Source organism: Hyperolius riggenbachi, chromosome 9 (assembly GCF_040937935.1).
Source record: "Hyperolius riggenbachi isolate aHypRig1 chromosome 9, aHypRig1.pri, whole genome shotgun sequence".
NCBI lineage: Eukaryota > Metazoa > Chordata > Amphibia > Anura > Hyperoliidae > Hyperolius > Hyperolius riggenbachi.
Genome location: NC_090654.1, coordinates 31,069,905 through 31,089,936, shown reverse-complemented (window position 1 = coordinate 31,089,936; position 20,032 = coordinate 31,069,905). Strand labels below are relative to the sequence as shown.

The window sequence follows — 20,032 nt, the reverse complement described above, 5'->3', positions numbered from 1 at the left end:
GCATCTAAATGCGTAAATAGATTTTATTTATTCAGTTAGTCGTTAATTATTATTAGAGGTATTTGCTTCAATAGTAGCTTGTTTAATGGGGAACTTCAGCCTAAACAAACATACTGTGATTGTTACATTAGTTATGTTAATCAAAATAGATAATATCTCTTACCCACCCTGTTTTAAAAGAACAGGCAAATGTTTGTGATTTCATGAGGGCAGCCATCTTTTTGGTTGAAAGAAGGTGACAAGGGAGCATGAGACACAGTTCCAACTGTCCTGTGTCCTGATCACTCCTCCCAGCTGCACACCCTTAGGCGTCAAATGTCAAATTCAAAATTAAAAAAAAAATTGCACCAAAACAGCACAACGAGGACATCAGAAATCCCATCATGCTTTGCACATCATCAGGGGGAAAATGCCCGGGCAGTTTTCTTCTGTGCAGCTAAAAATTAGGTAACGTTCTGATGCTGTGAAACTGTTAGGGCCCATTCACACTAGAGCATTTTGCCGCGATTTCGGCCAAACCCTAGCGCTTCTTAAAAGCGCTAGTGTAATAAAACCCTATGGGCCCGTTCTTACTTGGGTGATTTGCGCTAATCGCTGCAAATCGCCCAAAAAGCGAATCGCAAATGCGTCGCCTGCACCATTTTCAGGCGGGTTCCCGGCGATCGAGTTTCATTGCTATAGAAGCGATAAACGCGATCGCGGAAAAATCGCCGCAGTGTGCAGTGATTTTTCCACTGAAAAATCACTTCTACAAGTTTTGCAAACGCAAGTGTGAATGGGCCCTGAAAGAAACATCCAGCCTTTTCAGCGCTGTTGTGTAGATTCTTAGTCCGGAGGTTCACTTTAATTTAAAGGGACTCCGAGCAGTGCAGAAACTATGGAACGATGCACATCATTTTAAAGCTCTCTTTCTCCTCTTTCCAATGATGTATAAACCACCACCCTACGCCTTTTAGTTTTCGCTATTTTCGCGATTGAAAATGCCGCGGCCGCGATTTCGATCGCGAAAATAGAGAAAACTAAAAGGCGTAGGGCGACGATTTAGGTGTCGTCAGAAAGAGGAGAAAGAGAGCTTTAAAATGATATCCATCAAGCCATAGTTACATTGTATTACACAGGGCGACTTTTTGTCAGTCAGCAGCTGCATTCAGCAGAATGGAGCTGCTGACACTGGGGAAAGTGTCGGCCTGTGTAATACAATATAACTATGGCTTGATGGATATAATTTTAAAGCTCTCTTTCTCCTCTTTCTGACGACACCTAAATCGTTGCCCTACGCCTTTTAGTTTTCTCTATTTTCGCGATCGAAATCGCGGCCGCGGCAATTTCAATCGCGAAAATAGCGAAAACTAAGACGCAGGGCGGTGGTTTATATATCATTGGAAAGAGGAGAAAGAGAGCTTTAAAATGATGTGCATCTTTCCATAGTTTCTGCACTGCTCGGAGTCCCTTTAAAGTTAGTTTGACTGAAGAGATTCACATGGCGCCATCTCTTATCTGCAAGACAGCACAAATCATCCCTAGTAGCACATTCCAAACCCATGATACCATGTGAAAGAAGAGAACTAGTCTTATACGAGTAACTGAGTGTGGCAAAATGGCTTACAGGTGGCCATTTTATTATTTTATCAATTTTACTTCAATTGCAAAATGAATTAAATTCATTTTTTTATTTTACACGCAACACCCCATAATGACAACGTGAAAAAAGTTTACTTGAGGTTTTGGCAAATTTGTTAAAAATAAAAAAAGGTATCACATGTACATAATTATTCACAGCCTTTGCTCAATACTTTGCGGGTGCACCTTTGGCAGCAATTACAGCCTCGAATCTTTTTGAATATGATGCCACAAGCATAGCACACCTATCCTTGGCCAGTTTCACCCATTGCTCTTCTCTTGGATTCAAGTCTGGGCTCTGGCTGGGCCACTATTGATATAATTGGGAGGAATGTCTTTTTTTACATAGAGGAAAAAGAGAAAAACCTTTCAATCCTTTTTCAGGCCATCCACCTCACCCATTCACAAGCTTCATATATAAAGGATCATAGAGAAAAATCCATGCCAGATCTTTTTTGAGTACAAAAAATATCAAAAACTTTGCCACAAAATTGAAAAAAGATTCATGAAAAATATCTCTGTAAGAGGTTCCTTGCAAATTCATCCAATACAGAATAATAGCAATGATAGGAGTTTTGTTGTAGACTAAATGCAATTTATGAATTGCACACAAGGCCCTTCGCCAGGCCAAATTGCACAAAGTGCTATCTGTTAATCCTGTGGACAGTGTATAGTGGGAACACTAAGAGGGCAAGGAAACATCTGCACCAACCAGATGTATATTGCACCAATCCTAATGGCGGACGTGGTATAGATCCGCTAAGTCCAGCTGCAACTGAAGGCTGGTCCACCCAAGGACATTGAGGCCCTGTTCACAGTGGTCAGTTGTGTTGCAGACTAATTCTGCATGTCAGCTCACTGCCCATACAATCCTTTTGACCTGTTCACAGTAACGGATCGTGTTATTGTAACTCGCTGCATGCAGGCTTTGTATTGAAGTCTATGTCCAGTCTCCATTGCAGTTCACAGTCATTATACATGTGAGTTATGTAACTGACCACTGTGAACCTAGCCTCACAGAGTTGTCCTGAAGCCACTTCTTTGATATCTTGGCCATGTAATTAGGGTTACTGTTCTGCTGAAAGATGAAACGTCGCCTCAGTCTGAGCAGGCTGTGGAGTCGAGGAGTTAGAGCAATTTTGGGTACCTGGAGTCTGAGTTGGTGGTTTCATAAACTGAGGAGTCGGGAGTCGGATGATTTTTGTACCGACTCCACAGCCCTGGTAAGTATTAGGACTAAGGAGTCGGAGCCATTTTGGGTACCTGAAGTTGGTGGTTTCATAAACCAAGGAGTCGGATGATTTTTGAACTGACTCCACAGCCCGGAGGTTTTTATCCAGGGTGTCTCTGTAAATTGCTGCAGTCATCTTTCACTTTGTCCTGACTAGTCTACCAGTTCCAGCCGCTGAAAATCATCCCCACAGGATGATGCCACCACCATGCTTCACTGTAGGGATGGTATTGGCCTGGTGATGAGCGGTGCCTGGTTTCCTCTGAAAATGACATTTGGCATTAACACCAAAGAGTTGAATCCTTGTCTCATCAGACCACAGAATTTTGTTTCTCATGGTCTGAGTTCTTCTGGTGCCTTTTGGCAAACTCCAGGTGGGCTGACGGGTGCCTTTTACTAAGGCGTGGCATCTGTCTGGCCACTCTCTACCATACAGGCCTGATTGGTGGATTCCTGTAGAGATGGTTGTCCTCCTGGAAGGTTCTCCCATCTCCACAGAGGACATCTTGGGCCCTGACACTGACCAACGGGTTCTTGGTCACCTCCCTGACTAAGGCCCTTCTTCCTCGATCGCTCAGTTTAGATTGCCAGCAAGGTCTAGGAACAGCCCTGGTGGTTTCGAATTTCTTCCACTTACGGATGATGGAAGCCACTGTGCTCGCTGGGACCTTCAAAACAGCAGAAATTCTTCTGTAACCTTCCCCTGAGTTGACCTTTGAGATGATCCTGTCTCGGAGGTCTCCAGGCAATTACTTTGACTTCATGCTCATCTTTGGACTCCCTTCTATTCCCCCTACCCTAGTGATGCTAAAAAGTTGGTGGCTGTTGCACCAACAGTTGTGTGCACTCTGCAATACTAAACAAGCATGTAGACTATGAATCAGCGTAAGTAGAGCTATGGCCAAAAAGTAACCTTACATGAATTGGTTGGGCACATTTCACAACTACAAAATCACATTATTATATCCATGTCCTTGCTTTTGCAAGTCTACTTCCTGTCCCCTGTCAGATAAGTTGAAAGCCAAGTTTGCAAACCACAGCGCGGTGCGTTCAGTTCAGCCAGCGTGCGCCCAGTGCAGGCAGGGAATCTTAAGACGATGGAAGTTCAGTTGTTTGGCTTCCTGTACAAATCACCAGTGACAAGGAGGAAACGGGTCGTACCATGTGCAAGAGCACCGCGCCAGTGCTTCCTGCTGGGGAGGAGGTGTTTTGTCCCTCAATACTACAATCTTCTTTTGTGTATTAATAAAAATCAGCTCAGTCAGCTCTATATACTGCAAGGATTGTAAAAAAAACAAAAAACTTTTACTTTGCAAAGAGGAGACAGTCATTCTAAAGTGTTTGTAGCATTCATTTTCTGCCATGCCAGTCAGTGGACTGGCGCAGCTGCTAAAAATGTGGAACAGTGGCACCTGCTCTATAATGCTAATTGTTAGAGCAGCCATCTGCTTACACTGATCTCACTCAGGCTGGGTCCCATTGTTTGGCGCATTAAAACTTTGGGTAAATATCCACTTTAAAGTCAGTGGGAACAGCTTTATAAAAAAAGAAACCAGATACTTATTATTAGTTAGTATTTATATAGCGCCGACATCTTCTGCAGCACTGTACAGAGTATACTGTCTTGTCACTTAACTGTCCCACAGAGGAGCTCACAATCTAATCCCTACCACGGTCTTATGTCTGTATGTATCGTGTAGTGTACGTATCTTAGTCTAGGGCAAATTTTAGGGGGAAGCCAATTAACTTTTCTGTATGTTTTTGGGATGTGGGAGGAAACCGGAGTACCCGGAGGAAACCCGCGCAGACACTGGGAGAACATACAAACTGCTTGCAGATGTTGACCTGGCTGGGATACGAACCGGCGACCCAGCGCTGCAAGGCGAGATCGCTAACCTCTACACCATACTTAAGGAGAGGGAAGGCTTTGGGCCCTAATGAGCCTTCCCTCTCCTCTCCCGGTGCCCTCAGTGCAGCGCTGGCTCCCCCGTTCAAATCCCCCGCTGTGGGGGACTTTGGAAGTATTTGAGAGCAGAGTCCTCCTGAAGACAGGCGGCCTCCATACTGCACATGCGCGATTGAGCGATAGAGGGCGCTTGCGCGTGCGCAGTATGGAGCGTCCCGTCTTCAGGAGAACTCGAGCGCCTGAAGACTTTCTGAAGTCACCTTCGCCGGTGGAAGGAGCCGTATTTGACCAATTTAATCAAATACTGCTCCCGGGGACAGCGCTGCACCGGGAGAGGAGAGGGAAGGCTCGTTAGAACCTAGAGCCTTCCCTTACCTTATTATAATAATAATAATAATCCAAACATTTGTATAGCGCTTTTCTCCTGTCAGACTCAAAGCGCTCAAGAGCTGCAGCCACAGGGACGCGCTCAAGAGGCCACCCTGCAGTGTTAGGGAGTCTTGCCTTGAACTCCTTACTGAATAGGTACTTGACCTAGCCAGGATTCAAACCCTGGTCTCCCATGTCAAAGGCAGAGCCCTTAACCAGTACACTATCCAGCCACTGTATGGGTATGTATCTGGTTTCTTTTTTTCTTTTTCTTTTTTTAATAAAGCGTTTCCCAATGACGTTAAGGCCTCTTTTCCATCGGAATCTGACAAGCAGTAAATTCACTGCCTGTCAGCTGCTCCTGTCCTCCAGCTGGGCGTTTGCTAGTACTCAGGCAGTGAATAGGCAGCCTCCCAATGCAGTTGCCGTGCTCAGACACAACATAGTAACACCGCCGTGTGTCAGTGTGATGATAAAACCAAACAGCAGTAGTGCGCAGCAGACAGGGACATTAAACTGCTCGACAAATGAGCAATTCAGATGTCCATGGAAAAGAGGCCTTAAAGGGGTCATCAGGAGATATAAGGACAATAAGTGCTACTTACCCGGGGCTTCGTCCAGCCCCAAGCTCCCAGCATGTCCCTCGCTGCAACTCCGCGGTGATCGGTTCACCTGTGAAGCTTCCCGGTCCCCGGCGATGACGTCAGGCCAATCTGGAAGTCGGCCTGTACTGCGCCTGCGCAAGCAGCGCTGTCAATCACAGCCACGTGGTTCGGAGCGTGATGTGCAGGCACAGTACTGCTCCTGAGCAGTACACACTGGTCCACGTGACGGTGATTGACAGCGCCGCTCGCGCAGGAAGGTCGGCCTGACGTCATCGCCGGGGACCGGGAAGCTTCACAGGCGAACGGCTCACCGCGGAGCTGCAGCGAGGGACATGTTGGGAGCTTGGGGCTGAAACAAGCCTCGGGTAAGTAGCACTTATTGTCCTCCTATCCCCTGATGAATCCTTTAAAAGGATCCAAGCAACTTTTTCTTTTTTTTTTTTTTTCCCATTTGTACTGGTTTCTGATAGCTGTAGGAGATAGTTTTCCTCTCTCCCCTTTTGTCTACCCTTCTTTATCTGGGGGAAAGTGTGAATGTAATCAAAGTGTGACTTCTCTAAACTGTTTATAGAACATTGTGCTATCTCCTTAGCCCCATGCTGACGAAAGCTTTTGTCTGCTCATTACTACTGCTAATTACAGCAATCCTTATCTGTCTGCTATTTCCGCAGATGGCAGGTTATGGAAATAGGGCAGTAAAACCAACATTTAAATGTAAAAACAAGACTATCGTTTTTTTTAATGAGCCACATAGTTTACATGTATTTTTAATGTGCTGTTGAGATGCTCTTTGGGCTAAAAATGCTGCTTGCTTCTCTTTTAAGGCAGAATTTTTCCAAGAAAGCTAGGCAAGTGGCAGATTAGTGACAACCTACATGTCCCTTTTTCAGGTTCAGAATGCAGTAGCAAGCTTGCATACCATATAGGATTCGCAAGTCCAGAGGGTCCACAACTTGATAACTATTGTTTAACTGAGACAATCTGATTAAATCCAGTGTCATACACCAGATATCCATCTTATCACCAATGACCTTTTTGAGGCCACAGCGGGGTCCCCTTCGTCAAGCTACAGAACAGAGTGCTATATACCTTGACAAAGGGAACCCACCGTGGCCTTGAAATAGTCGCTAGTGATCACATAGATAGATAGATGTTGGTTTGACACAATAAAGGACGTTTACTTTATTCTCTGTGTGCGGACCCTCTGGATTTAATCAGGTTGTCAGTGTTACAATACCTTATCAAGTTTGCTTTTCCCTAATGCCTGGCGCCAGGGGTAACCGAACAATACCTTGCTGCTGGAGTGTGTAGGGTTAGGGTGCTGGCGGTCCTAGTACCGGGAGCCACAGACAACCTTTACGTAATCTCTCTTTTCTGACATTTCAGTTGATTGACATTACGGGGAAGAATCAAGACGAATGTGTGATTGCGCTTCACGACTGTAACGGAGATGTGAACAGAGCCATCAACGTCTTGCTGGAGGGAAACCCAGACACCGTGAGTGACAGCACAGCAACTGTGCCAGCAGCTTGTTACACGTAATAGATGAGCCTCCAGGAACTGGCTCGCCAAATATAAAATTCCAACTTCATTCTGTATTTGTTGGTTACAGATTGGAATCAACAGAGCCAGCAGTTGTTAGAGTAGCCTGGTTGTTGTTTTTACAGGAACTCATGTAAGAGGGTTGTTATCGGGGAAACTCCCACTTCATCAGAGGCCAATTAGGAACCTAGGTGGGCGTGGTCTGCATTATTGGCCTCTGACAAAGCGGGAGCTTCTCGTGAAACGGCAGTCGGGCCACACTTCACTTCCCAGTGCTTATGGATTCTAACCTTAGTTGATCTGTGCTTTATTTGATTCTAAACTGCTACCCAAGGAACTGAAATAAAGTAGGAATTTTATATTCCGTGCCTAGATGCTGTATTCTTCTGTTATTATTGCAGCTCTTCTTTTCTTGCGAGCCCAACATGCCTAGTTTCCCTGTGGCTGGGGGCACACGTAACAGAGCATAAAAGGTCACGTTTTCTGTCATGTGCAGTTTTTGTGTGTGTGTTTACATTTTAGTGCGTTTGCGGTTTTCTAGCATTTTGTGTGCAGTTTATGCATTTGCGGTTCACATTTGGGTTTTGTATTCGTTTTTATATTGCAGTTTATGCAAATCGTTGTATTCCTATTGACTTTCATTATGTGCATTTTTGATTATTATGCAAAAAAAAGATTGTTTTTAAAACCGCACGCATACAAAACGCATATGCGTTTTTTATATGCATCTTTTCATGCGGCCCATAGACTTCCATTAGCGGCAAAAACAGCGTTTCCTGCAACGCTAGCGTTTCTGCTAAGTGTGCACCTAGCCTGTTAGTGTTTAGTGCTAGCCTCTTGCTTCTTATTGCTTGTTAAGTATTATTCTGTGCTTGACTATCTTGTGTAGAAAAGGCTGGATGTGTGGTTCTCCATATATCTGGATGTGTGGCAGGCCTCCATGTACCTTTTACTAAAGCTGTCCTTTAAAATATAGCTTTTAAATCAATTTGTTACCAATTTAGCCCTGGAGCTATTGAAAATGTTGTTTCTGGTGGTGGTGCTGGGGGGGGGGGGGGTGGATGGATGGATGGCGACGGCAGGGTGCATGCCAGTAGACCCTTTCTGGCTTTATCAGTAGCCTCTAAGGGGGGACAGCGCATGCAATATTAACAGTTACTGCATAGGCTGCCTGTCGCTATAGTGACCGGCTGCTTCCATGCTGAGTAACTACAGCAGATGTCACCTGTGACCACCTTAAGGGGGACCTAAACTGAGAGGGATTGGGATGTTCCCTTTTAAACAATACCAGTTACCTGGCAGTCCTGCTGATCTCTTTGGCTGCAGTAGTGGCTGCTCACACACCTGAAACAAGCATGCAGCTAATCCAGTCTGACTTCAGTCAGAGCACCTGATCTGCTGCATGCTTGTTGAGGGGCTGTGGCTAAAAGTATTAGAGACACAGGATCAGCAGGAGAGTCAGGCAACTGGTATTATTTTAAAAGGAAAAACCCATATGCTTCCCAGTTTAGGTTCCCTTTAAAGAGGCACTGTGGTGGCATATAGTAGAATGTATGTAGTACATTATTCAGCATACCCACTTTTACGGTAATTTTCCTAGTTTAGCATCAGAAACGCTCCCCTTTCGCTATATATTGCTGTATATTGGTATGTAGCTCCACCCTCCCAGTGATGCTTAGCCTAGGCTGTTAAGCTATGTACAGTTTTCCTCCCAGAGCATTCTGGGAGATCGGGTGGTATTTATGCTGGCTTCGGAATTCTCACTAGCCAAACATTCTGCTAAGATCACCTGGCAGCATTAAAGATGTCACCACCTCAATTTCGGAATGAAAAGCAGGGTGAGGAAAGGTTTTACAATGGGGCAACTCTGCTTTTTTCCCTCTTCAATATACATTTACACATTAATTTAGTCAATTATTCATTGTTGTTTTTACTACATCATAAAGCATCTTCAGTGAAACCCTTTCCAGGTTTTTGTATTTGTGATGTGTTAAAGTTTTCTGTTTGCCCCCCTTTTCAGCACTCCTGGGAGATGGTGGGGAAGAAGAAGGGGGTGTCTGGGCAGAAGGAGGCAGGAGCACCGGAGCCCAGCGAGGAAACACGAGAGAACAAAGACAGAGAGCGAGACTTCAGCCGCAGACGCGGGGGAGCCGCCCCAAGGAGGGGCCGGGGAGCCAGTCGCGGGAGGGAGTGTAAGTAGATGACTGCCGGGGGAGGGGGTGCGAGTAGCTGGCTGCCGGGGGAGGGAGTGCGAGTAGATGACTGCCGGGGGAGGGAGTGCGAGTAGATGACTGCCGGGGGAGGGAGTGCGAGTAGATGACTGCCGGGGGAGGGAGTGCGAGTAGATGACTGCCGGGGGAGGGAGTGCGAGTAGATGACTGCCGGGGGAGGGAGTGCGAGTAGATGACTGCCGGGGGAGGGAGTGCGAGTAGATGACTGCCGGGGGAGGGAGTGCGAGTAGATGACTGCCGGGGGAGGGAGTGCGAGTAGATGACTGCCGGGGGAGGGAGTGCGAGTAGATGACTGCCGGGGGAGGGAGTGCGAGTAGATGGCTGCCGGGGGAGGGAGTGCGAGTAGATGGCTGCCGGGGGAGGGAGTGCGAGTAGATGGCTGCCGGGTGAGGGAGTGCGAGTAGATGACTGCCGGGGGAGGGAGTGCGAGTAGATGACTGCCGGGGGAGGGAGTGCGAGTAGATGACTGCCGGGGGAGGGAGTGCGAGTAGATGACTGCCGGGGGAGGGAGTGCGAGTAGATGACTGCCGGGGGAGGGAGTGCGAGTAGATGACTGCCGGGGGAGGGAGTGCGAGTAGATGACTGCCGGGGGAGGGAGTGCGAGTAGATGACTGCCGGGGGAGGGAGTGCGAGTAGATGACTGCCGGGGGAGGGAGTGCGAGTAGATGACTGCCGGGGGAGGGAGTGCGAGTAGATGACTGCCGGGGGAGGGAGTGCGAGTAGATGACTGCCGGGGGAGGGAGTGCGAGTAGATGACTGCCGGGGGAGGGAGTGCGAGTAGATGACTGCCGGGGGAGGGAGTGCGAGTAGATGACTGCCGGGGGAGGGAGTGCGAGTAGATGGCTGCCGGGGGAGGGAGTGCGAGTAGATGGCTGCCGGGGGAGGGAGTGCGAGTAGATGGCTGCCGGGGGAGGGAGTGCGAGTAGATGACTGCCGGGGGAGGGAGTGCGAGTAGATGACTGCCGGGGGAGGGAGTGCGAGTAGATGACTGCCGGGGGAGGGAGTGCGAGTAGATGACTGCCGGGGGAGGGAGTGCGAGTAGATGACTGCCGGGGGAGGGAGTGCGAGTAGATGACTGCCGGGGGAGGGAGTGCGAGTAGATGACTGCCGGGGGAGGGAGTGCGAGTAGATGGCTGCCGGGGGAGGGAGTGCGAGTAGATGGCTGCCGGGTGAGGGAGTGCGAGTAGATGACTGCCGGGGGAGGGAGTGCGAGTAGATGACTGCAGGGGGAGGGAGTGCGAGTAGATGACTGCCGGGGGAGGGAGTGCGAGTAGATGACTGCCGGGGGAGGGAGTGCGAGTAGATGACTGCCGGGGGAGGGAGTGCGAGTAGATGACTGCCGGGGGAGGGAGTGCGAGTAGATGACTGCCGGGGGAGGGAGTGCGAGTAGATGACTGCCGGGGGAGGGAGTGCGAGTAGATGACTGCCGGGGGAGGGAGTGCGAGTAGATGACTGCCGGGGGAGGGAGTGCGAGTAGATGACTGCCGGGGGAGGGAGTGCGAGTAGATGACTGCCGGGGGAGGGAGTGCGAGTAGATGACTGCCGGGGGAGGCAGTGCGAGTTGATGGCTGCCGGGGGAGGCAGTGCGAGTAGATGGCTGCCGGGGGAGGCAGTGCGAGTAGATGGCTGCCGGGGGAGGCAGTGCGAGTAGATGGCTGCCGGGGGAGGCAGTGCGAGTGGCTGGCTGCCGGGGGAGGCAGTGCGAGTGGCTGGCTGCCGGGGGAGGCAGTGCGAGTGGCTGGCTGCCGGGGGAGGGAGTGCGAGTGGATGGCTGCCGGGGGAGGGCTGCTGCCGGGGGAGGCAGTGCGAGTAGATGGCTGCCGGGGGAGGGCTGCTGCCGGGGGAGGCAGTGCGAGTAGATGACTGCCGGGGGAGGGAGTACGAGTAGATGACTGCCGGGGGAGGGAGTGCGAGTAGATGACTGCCGGGGGAGGGAGTGCGAGTAGATGACTGCCGGGGGAGGGAGTGCGAGTAGATGACTGCCGGGGGAGGGAGTGCGAGTAGATGGCTGCCGGGGGAGGGAGTGCGAGTAGATGACTGCCGGGGGAGTGAGTGCGAGTAGATGGCTGCCGGGGGAGGGAGTGCGAGTAGATGGCTGCCGGGGGAGGGAGTGCGAGTAGATGGCTGCCGGGGGAGGGAGTGCGAGTAGATGGCTGCCGGGGGAGGCAGTGCGAGTAGATGGCTGCCGGGGGAGGCAGTGCGAGTAGATGGCTGCCGGGGGAGGCAGTGCGAGTAGATGGCTGCCGGGGGAGGCAGTGCGAGTAGATGGCTGCCGGGGGAGGCAGTGCGAGTAGATGGCTGCCGGGGGAGGCAGTGCGAGTAGATGGCTGCCGGGGGAGGAAGTGCGAGTAGATGGCTGACGGGGGAGGCAGTGCGAGTAGATGGCTGCCGGGGGAGGCAGTGCGAGTAGATGGCTGCCGGGGGAGGGAGTGCGAGTAGATGGCTGCCGGGGGAGGCAGTGCGAGTGGCTGGCTGCCGGGGGAGGCAGTGCGAGTGGCTGGCTGCCGGGGGAGGCAGTGCGAGTGGCTGGCTGCCGGGGGAGGCAGTGCGAGTGGCTGGCTGCCGGGGGAGGCAGTGCGAGTGGCTGGCTGCCGGGGGAGGCAGTGCGAGTGGCTGGCTGCCGGGGGAGGCAGTGCGAGTGGCTGGCTGCCGGGGGAGGCAGTGCGAGTGGCTGGCTGCCGGGGGAGGCAGTGCGAGTTGCTGGCTGCCGGGGGAGGCAGTGCGAGTTGCTGGCTGCCGGGGGAGGCAGTGCGAGTTGCTGGCTGCCGGGGGAGGCAGTGCGAGTTGCTGGCTGCCGGGGGAGGCAGTGCGAGTTGCTGGCTGCCGGGGGAGGCAGTGCGAGTTGCTGGCTGCCGGGGGAGGCAGTGCGAGTTGCTGGCTGCCGGGGGAGGCAGTGCGAGTTGCTGGCTGCCGGGGGAGGCAGTGCGAGTTGCTGGCTGCCGGGGGAGGCAGTGCGAGTTGCTGGCTGCCGGGGGAGGCAGTGCGAGTTGCTGGCTGCCGGGGGAGGCAGTGCGAGTGGCTGGCTGCCGGGGGAGGCAGTGCGAGTGGCTGGCTGCCGGGGGAGGCAGTGCGAGTGGCTGGCTGCCGGGGGAGGCAGGGCGAGTGGCTGGCTGCCGGGGGAGGCAGGGCGAGTGGCTGGCTGCCGGGGGAGGCAGTGCGAGTGGCTGGCTGCCGGGGGAGGGAGTGTGAGTGGATGGCTGCCGGGGGAGGGCTGCTGCCGGGGGAGGCAGTGCGAGTAGATGACTGCCGGGGGAGGGAGTACGAGTAGATGACTGCCGGGGGAGGGAGTGCGAGCAGATTACTGCCGGGGGAGGGAGTGCGAGTAGATGACTGCCGGGGGAGGGAGTGCGAGTAGATGGCTGCCGGGGGAGTGAGTGCGAGTAGATGACTGCCGGGGGAGTGAGTGCGAGTAGATGGCTGCCGGGGGAGGGAGTGCGAGTAGATGGCTGCCGGGGGAGTGAGTGCGAGTAGATGGCTGCCGGGGGAGTGAGTGCGAGTAGATGGCTGCCGGGGGAGTGAGTGCGAGTAGATGGCTGCCGGGGGAGTGAGTGCGAGTAGATGGCTGCCGGGGGAGTGAGTGCGAGTAGATGGCTGCCGGGGGAGTGAGTGCGAGTAGATGGCTGCCGGGGGAGGCAGTGCAAGTAGATGGCTGCCGGGGGAGGCAGTGCAAGTAGATGGCTGCCGGGGGAGGCAGTGCAAGTAGATGGCTGCCGGGGGAGGCAGTGCAAGTAGATGGCTGCCGGGGGAGGCAGTGCAAGTAGATGGCTGCCGGGGGAGGCAGTGCAAGTAGATCGCTGCCGGGGGAGGCAGTGTAAGTAGGTCGCTGCCGGGGGAGGCAGTGTAAGTAGGTGGCTGGCGGGGAAGGGAGTGTAAGTAGGTGACGGGAGGGGGGGGGGGGGGGGCTGTATCACTGAAAGTTATACGCCGCACAGGCAATAGGTGAAGGTGATCTGATACCATCACTGTCTGTGTTGGCGCTCGCTGGATTATTATTCCTCCAACCAGTTTAGTGGCATAGTTGTCTGGGTTGAAAAGACGTGTGTCTATCAAGTTCAACCTCTTACATTTTATTTTTTTACTTTTTGTTCCAGTTCGAGCCCAGGAAAACGGTTTGGAAGGGGGCAAAGGCGGTGGCTCCTCTGGTCGAGGCACTGAGAGAGGCCGCCGGGGTCGTGGAAGAGGCAGAGGTAAGTATGCGTCACACTTTGTGCCCTTCGTTAAAGCGGACCTGAACTCTTGCACAGGACAGAAGGAAAACAGAGAAATACACCCTGTATTTTAGAGAGTTTAGCCTGTTTAATTCCCCCTCCTCCATGACGAATCACCAGTGTAATTTGATCTCTCAGCTGTCAGCTGGCTGCCTCGGCAGAGCAGCTAATTTGTAAACACAGGATGTTAACCCTATGTTTGCAGGAAGTAGACACACTGCAGAATTATTGCACAATCGGCTGTAACAAAGAACGGTCTTTATTATTAGGTCTTTTTGCTGTTGCTTAACTTTTAGAGCAGAGAGGAGCTGAGTTCAGGTCCACTTTAAGCAGGTTGTTGTTGATGCTGCTGTTTTCATTTTACACTGTCCTGCCTTACTTGTAACTCTTAGACTCTCAAACTTCATAAACACTATGGAGAAAATGAGCCGCAGTGCATTGTGGGGCCATTTTTTTTGGGGGGGGGGGTCTATTTATGCAGAACGATGGATGCTGAAGACTTCCGAGGCTTCCTCCGTCAGTTTTAATGTATGATCTGCAGCTCTGTCTGTCTCTAGCATCACTCAGAGGCAGCTGCAGATCATAAACTGAAACTCACGGAGGAAGCCCTGGGAGTCGTCTGCATCTCTTTAGTCGGGGGGATAGAAAGAAAACTGGCCCGGAGTTCACAGCGGCTTGTTCTTGGCATAGGTTAATAAAGGGTTTGAAAATCAGAGTTAGAAGTATGGCTTGAATTGTGCTTTATCATTTTAATGTTATTTTTATTTTAAGTTTCATCTTGCTTTAAAGTGAACTCCAGGTGAAAATAAACAGATGAGATAAACAATTGTATTTATCCTCCTACTTCTAAAAATGACTTTAACCACTTCACCACCACGCGTGCGTATATCTACACTCCATTTTACACCCTTTGCTCACCAGGAGCGTAGATATACGCACCTCCCACCGCTGTCCGCTCTCCCGCTTACTCGTGTGCGTGCTCCCGCACTCGTGCACGCCGCCGGCCGCTCGCCTGGAGATCAATGAATGGGAGAGACTGTTCCTGTTCGTTGATCTCAGCCCCTCAGCAATGATCGGCTGGAGCAGCGCGATCATTGTGGAAAAAAAAAAAGTTTCCCAGCCTCATGCTTCCTGTAAGCGTACTTCCGTCGTTTACAGGTCGCATAAACAAAAAATTACTGTGGCCATCTTGTGGCCAAATAGTAAAACTACATCCAAAACATTTTTCATATACAAATACATACTTTTACACTATAAATTAACTACTTACCTCCCACACTCCCCAATTTATTTATTTTTTTGTAATAAAAAGAAAAAAAATTACAATAAAAAAAAAAACATAGTTACCTTAGGGACTGAACTTTTTAAATATTTATGTCAAGGGGGTATAACACTGTTACTTTATAAACTATGGGCTTGTAATTAGGGATGGACGCAAAACTGAAAAAAATGCACCTTTATTTCCAAATTAAATATTTTTGCCAAACGTGATAGGAACATAATTTAAACGCTGTAATAACCGGGACAAATGGGCAAATTTCATGGATTTTATTTACAGTAGCATGCATTATTTAAAAACTATAATGGCCGAAAACTGAAAAATAATGATTTTTTTTCCCCACATTTTTTCCTATTTTCCCATTAAAACACATTAAGAATAAAATAATTCTTGGCTTAATGTCCCACCTAAAGAAAGCCTAATCGGTGGCGAAAAAACAAGATATAGTTCATTTCATTGCGATAAGTAGTAATAAAGTTATAGACGAATGAATGGAAGGAGCGCTGAAAGGTGAAAATTGCTCTGGTGCTCAAGGGGTAAAACCCCTCAGTGGTGAAGTGGTTAAAGTACCCCATGCTTTTCTTATACAAAGTAGGTTAAATGTTGTTTTTTTGTCTCTGCTCTGTGGCATCCTATTAAGTGTCCCAGAGTTACAATACTTGAACTATTGTCCTTTTTCTATCTCTCCCCTGCCCCCAGAAGTTGAATTCTGCCAGGAAAACTCGTATGGTGGTACTTTGCTTGTGATGATTATTATTATTCCCAACAAGGTACCAGCCAGACAGAAGCTGTCACTTCCAAGCCCAGAAATAAACTCTTTCGGGCAGCAACATACAAGAAGTAAAACAGCCTAGTTATTAATGTCTTGCCCTCTACCTTCACCTGTTTATCTCATCATGTCACATGTCGCCTCGGGTACACTGTGAGATTGATGACTGTAAATGGAAGTTTAAATTTGAGCTTTGCTTATGACGCCATTTTTCACGGACTCTGGTGGAGAGCATACAGCCTTGTCTGTACAAACCGGTTTTTCTCTTGATCTGCAGGGGGATCAGGAAGGAGAGGTGGACGCTTCTCTGCGCAGGGCATGGGGTAGGTGCCGCCTTCTTTTCGATTACTTTAATGATACTTGTGTAAGAAATGGCGCACTGTTTTGTAACGGCTCCTTATTGTGACATCTCTTATCAGCACTTTCAACCCAGCTGACTATGCTGAGCCTTCCACCAATGAGGACAGCTACGGCAACGCAAGCACATGGAACAACGCCGCTAGCTTCGAGCCGGACGACGGAACAAGTAAGATCATTGGGCTTTATGCACTCTGCTTTGGGGTTATTTACAATAAACAGCTGCTGGATTTCATTTACTCTGCAGCTTAAGAAAATGCTTTTACCTGTAGACTTGTGCTCAGAAGCCTCTGACAGTGAGTACAGGCTATGCAAGAGCATAAGTTCAGTACTCCTATGGCTCCTTTCACACTAGGAGCTGTGCCGTTTGTGCTGACGGATCCACACATAGGATGCGACGAGCAAGGTAACAGGACTTTCATGTTACCGTTCATATTATTTAAAGCGCGATATAGCGTTACATTGTAGTGGCTCCTGAAATGCTGAATCGCACGACTCAAACGATTTCCCCATCGGGTGGATTAGAACTAGCACCGCTGATACGCTTCCAAGCGCAATGTCCCATCATTCTCTGCGTTCTAATGCGTGCACGAAATTGTGCATGCATTAGCTAGTGTGAAAGGGCCCTCACTGAGGTGTGTGAAAAGACGTAAAGCAATGGCAATTACTGACGCAGTTCTGACCTGTTTTTATGTCCGTTGCTAATACTGAAACAAAGTGTACTCGAGACGAGAATCAAATAACTAATGAGAGGTAAGCCTCTGGATCCTAATGAGGATTCCCTGGGTGTCCTCTGGTCCCCAGACACAGAGCATGGGCCCACCAAGGATTACCAACAAATTATTGTTGGTAATCTGATTGTGGGCGTATTGCACCTGCTCCGAGTACAGGGGCACCTGTGCAGTAAGCCGGCTTGGGTCCTCTTTAAATGAAACCTGAGACAAACTAAGTCTCAGGTTTTATACCTACCTGGGGCTTCCTTCAGCCCCGTGCAGCCGCTCAGTCCCTCGCAGTCTCCCCAGGCAGCTTCTGACCCCTGCCGGATGGCCCAGCACTTTGGCCGAGTTGTGCTCCTTCGCGCATGCGCAGCCTGGCAAAGCCTCCGTGGCCAGTAACACTCTGTGCCTGTGCAGGAGTTACTGCGCAGGCGCAGAATGCTACCGGCCACGGGAGTGTGACTGGGGCACGGCCACGCATGAGCAATGAAGTGCGACTCTGCCAGACGACCAAGCTATCCAGCAGGGGAGAGGAGCGGCCCGGGGAGACGGCGACGGACCGAGCGGCCACAATGGGGCTATAGGAAGCCCTAGGTAAGTATAAAACCCGAGACTTAGTTTGTTTATGGTACAATAGACCTTAGTGGACATTTTTGTGCTGCTTCTGGGAGCATAAAGTGCGGTAGTGCCATTCATTATGTAACCATACAAGTCTGTATTATGTATCCCATGTTCATTTCTTACTGTGTACAGCGCCACGGAATATGTTGGCGCTTTATAAATCAATAATACAGTGACAGAGGCTTCTGAGTGCATACCGCCAATAGCTTTTTCAAAGGTTCCCCCTTTTGGATCCCTGTTCTGTCATCACAATCTGCCTTCCTGTCCCTGTAGCACACATGGACTAATTAGTACTGGAGGATTCTGGGATTTATGTCTTGGGGGATGCGGAGGGTGAAAGGTGGATGGCTGGTTTGGGTACCTTTCCTAATTACAATGAAGTAATATTGGATGGGGGGTGGCGTTGCTCAGTTTGAAGATTAAGATATTCATCAGCTTGTTAACATTTTTCTTCCCTGAACTCCTCCACATTCCAGCCGGAAAGTTTAATGAGCTGGAATTAAGAAAAAGGCTTTTTTTAAGTTGGGTGAAAATGTATTTTCATTTCCCTCTCATACTTAGTGATACGGTTATCCTCACTTCTAGTGCTACACTTGTTTAGAGTATTGCTCAAAGTGGTATTATACTCCCAAAACAAATTTCAGTAACTACTTACACAAAAACATTTTGAAAGCATTCCCTGTGTGTAAAATAATTTTTCACTGCAAAGCGCAGTACATTCTTGATCATCTCTTGTCATCAGCAAAGGCAAGAATCTCCCTGTGCCTCTGTCTTCCCTCTGGCCCCTCCCTCTGCTGAATAGACACATCTCCCTGACAACAGCTGAGTCACTTCAGCAGAGGGAGGGGGGGGCGGAGTGAAGACACAGGCATGGTGAGATTCTTGCCTTTGCGGATGACAAGAGATAAATAGGATTCTACTGCTCTCTGTAGTGAGAATAAATGATTTTACACACAGGGAATGATTGGGAATGCTGTCAAATGCTTTTTTATGTAACTAAGAGAAGTTAATGGCTTTTTTTGTTTTTGGAGTATAATCCCACTTTAACCACTTCGCCATATCTGGACGCATATATCCGTCCAGATAGGCAGTGGTGCTGCAGCCGTGTGGTGCGTGCGATCGGGCGCGCGCCCGCGCGCGCTCCCGCTGCCCCCCCGATCAGTGAATGGGAATATAATTCCCATTCACAGATCTAAATCCCCGGCAGAAATACCAACGCTTTCTCATCAGAGAGCGTGGTATTTCTGCCCCCAGGAAACTTCTTCTCTTCTTTTTAGTTCCTAGATGCGACATCGTTCGCATCTAGGAATTTTTTGAATGTGGCCATTTTGTGGCCAAATAGTAAACTGCACCCACATACCTGTACTGAATAAAAAAATACATTACATTACATCTAAAATTGGCTATTTACCTCCCAAACTAAAATTACCCAAATACAGTTTTGTATTAAAAAATAAATAAAAAAAATTACAATTAAAAAAAAAAAAAAACTACATAAATAGTTACCTAAGGGTCTGAACTTTTTGAATATACATGTCAAGAGAGTATCTTATTAAATTTTTTAAAATTATAAGCTTGTAAATAGTGATGGACGCAAATTGAAAAAATGCACCTTTATTTCTAAATAAAATATCGGCGCCATAAATTGTGATAGGGACGTAATTTAAATGGTGTAATAAGCGGGACAAATGGGCAGATAAAATGCATGGGTTTTAATTACTGTAGCATGTATTAATTTTAAACTATAATGGCCAAAAACTGAGAAATAATGATTTTTTTCCATTTCTATCTTAATCTTCCTGTTAAAATGTATTTACAGTAAAGTGGCTCTTAGCAAAATGTACTACCTAAAGAAAGCCTAATTAGTGGCGGAAAAAACGAGATATAGATCAATTAATTTTGATAAGTCGCGATAAAGTTATTAGCGAATGAATGGGAGGTGAACATTGCTCGGATGCATAAGATTTTCGAAGCTGTAGGCTGAAGTGGTTAAATGACAAATCTTTTTTTGAAGACTGATGCCAATTCTCACAATGTAATCCTAATTTGCGGTTTAGGCATTAAAGATGGTCAGTAAGATGCTGTCAAATTATAGGATGATGCATATTAAAGCAACTTGTAAATGGATCACTGCTGCATTTGATTGGTTAGCTTTCAATCTGTATAAACATGCATTGACCATCCTGATTTTGCAATAGATCAGGATCAGCTCCTGCTTCTGATGTATAACAGGTCATTGGGGCAAATGTATTGCATTCTGACCCATTTTATAAAGACTTCCTGTCTCTGTGACTCCGACAACAGTAGTAGCTGTATTCACAACTAAGCACTATATTAGGTTCTGGTTTGCCAGAGCTCCTGTTCTGCTTGGTCAGCTCTGTATAGGGGATGGGATTGCACTTTCCCATTTTGTAAATGGGAAAAAAATATATTTTAAGAATGTAATATTTGGTTGGCAAAACTACACAGAGTTGCATGGCTACGACTTCTTAAAGGAGACCTGAGACGAACAAAGTCTTAGGTTTTAAACTTACCTGGGGCTTCCTCCAGCCTCCTTAAGGCCACTTGATCCCTCGCC

General features: G+C 48.9%; 1 protein-coding gene across 11 annotated transcripts in view; it reads left to right on the top strand.

Moving 5' to 3' along the window:
• Positions 1 to 20,032, top strand: part of UBAP2L (ubiquitin associated protein 2 like) — a 92,451-nt gene that overhangs the window by 16,187 nt on the left and 56,232 nt on the right. For all 11 annotated transcript variants that reach the window (XM_068252359.1, XM_068252354.1, XM_068252350.1 and 8 more), the window contains exons 4-8: positions 7,118 to 7,228; positions 9,294 to 9,465; positions 13,596 to 13,691; positions 16,038 to 16,083; positions 16,180 to 16,286. In XM_068252359.1, coding sequence (XP_068108460.1) covers positions 7,118 to 7,228; positions 9,294 to 9,465; positions 13,596 to 13,691; positions 16,038 to 16,083; positions 16,180 to 16,286 — 532 coding nt within the window. The remainder of the gene's footprint in view (positions 1 to 7,117; positions 7,229 to 9,293; positions 9,466 to 13,595; positions 13,692 to 16,037; positions 16,084 to 16,179; positions 16,287 to 20,032) is intronic.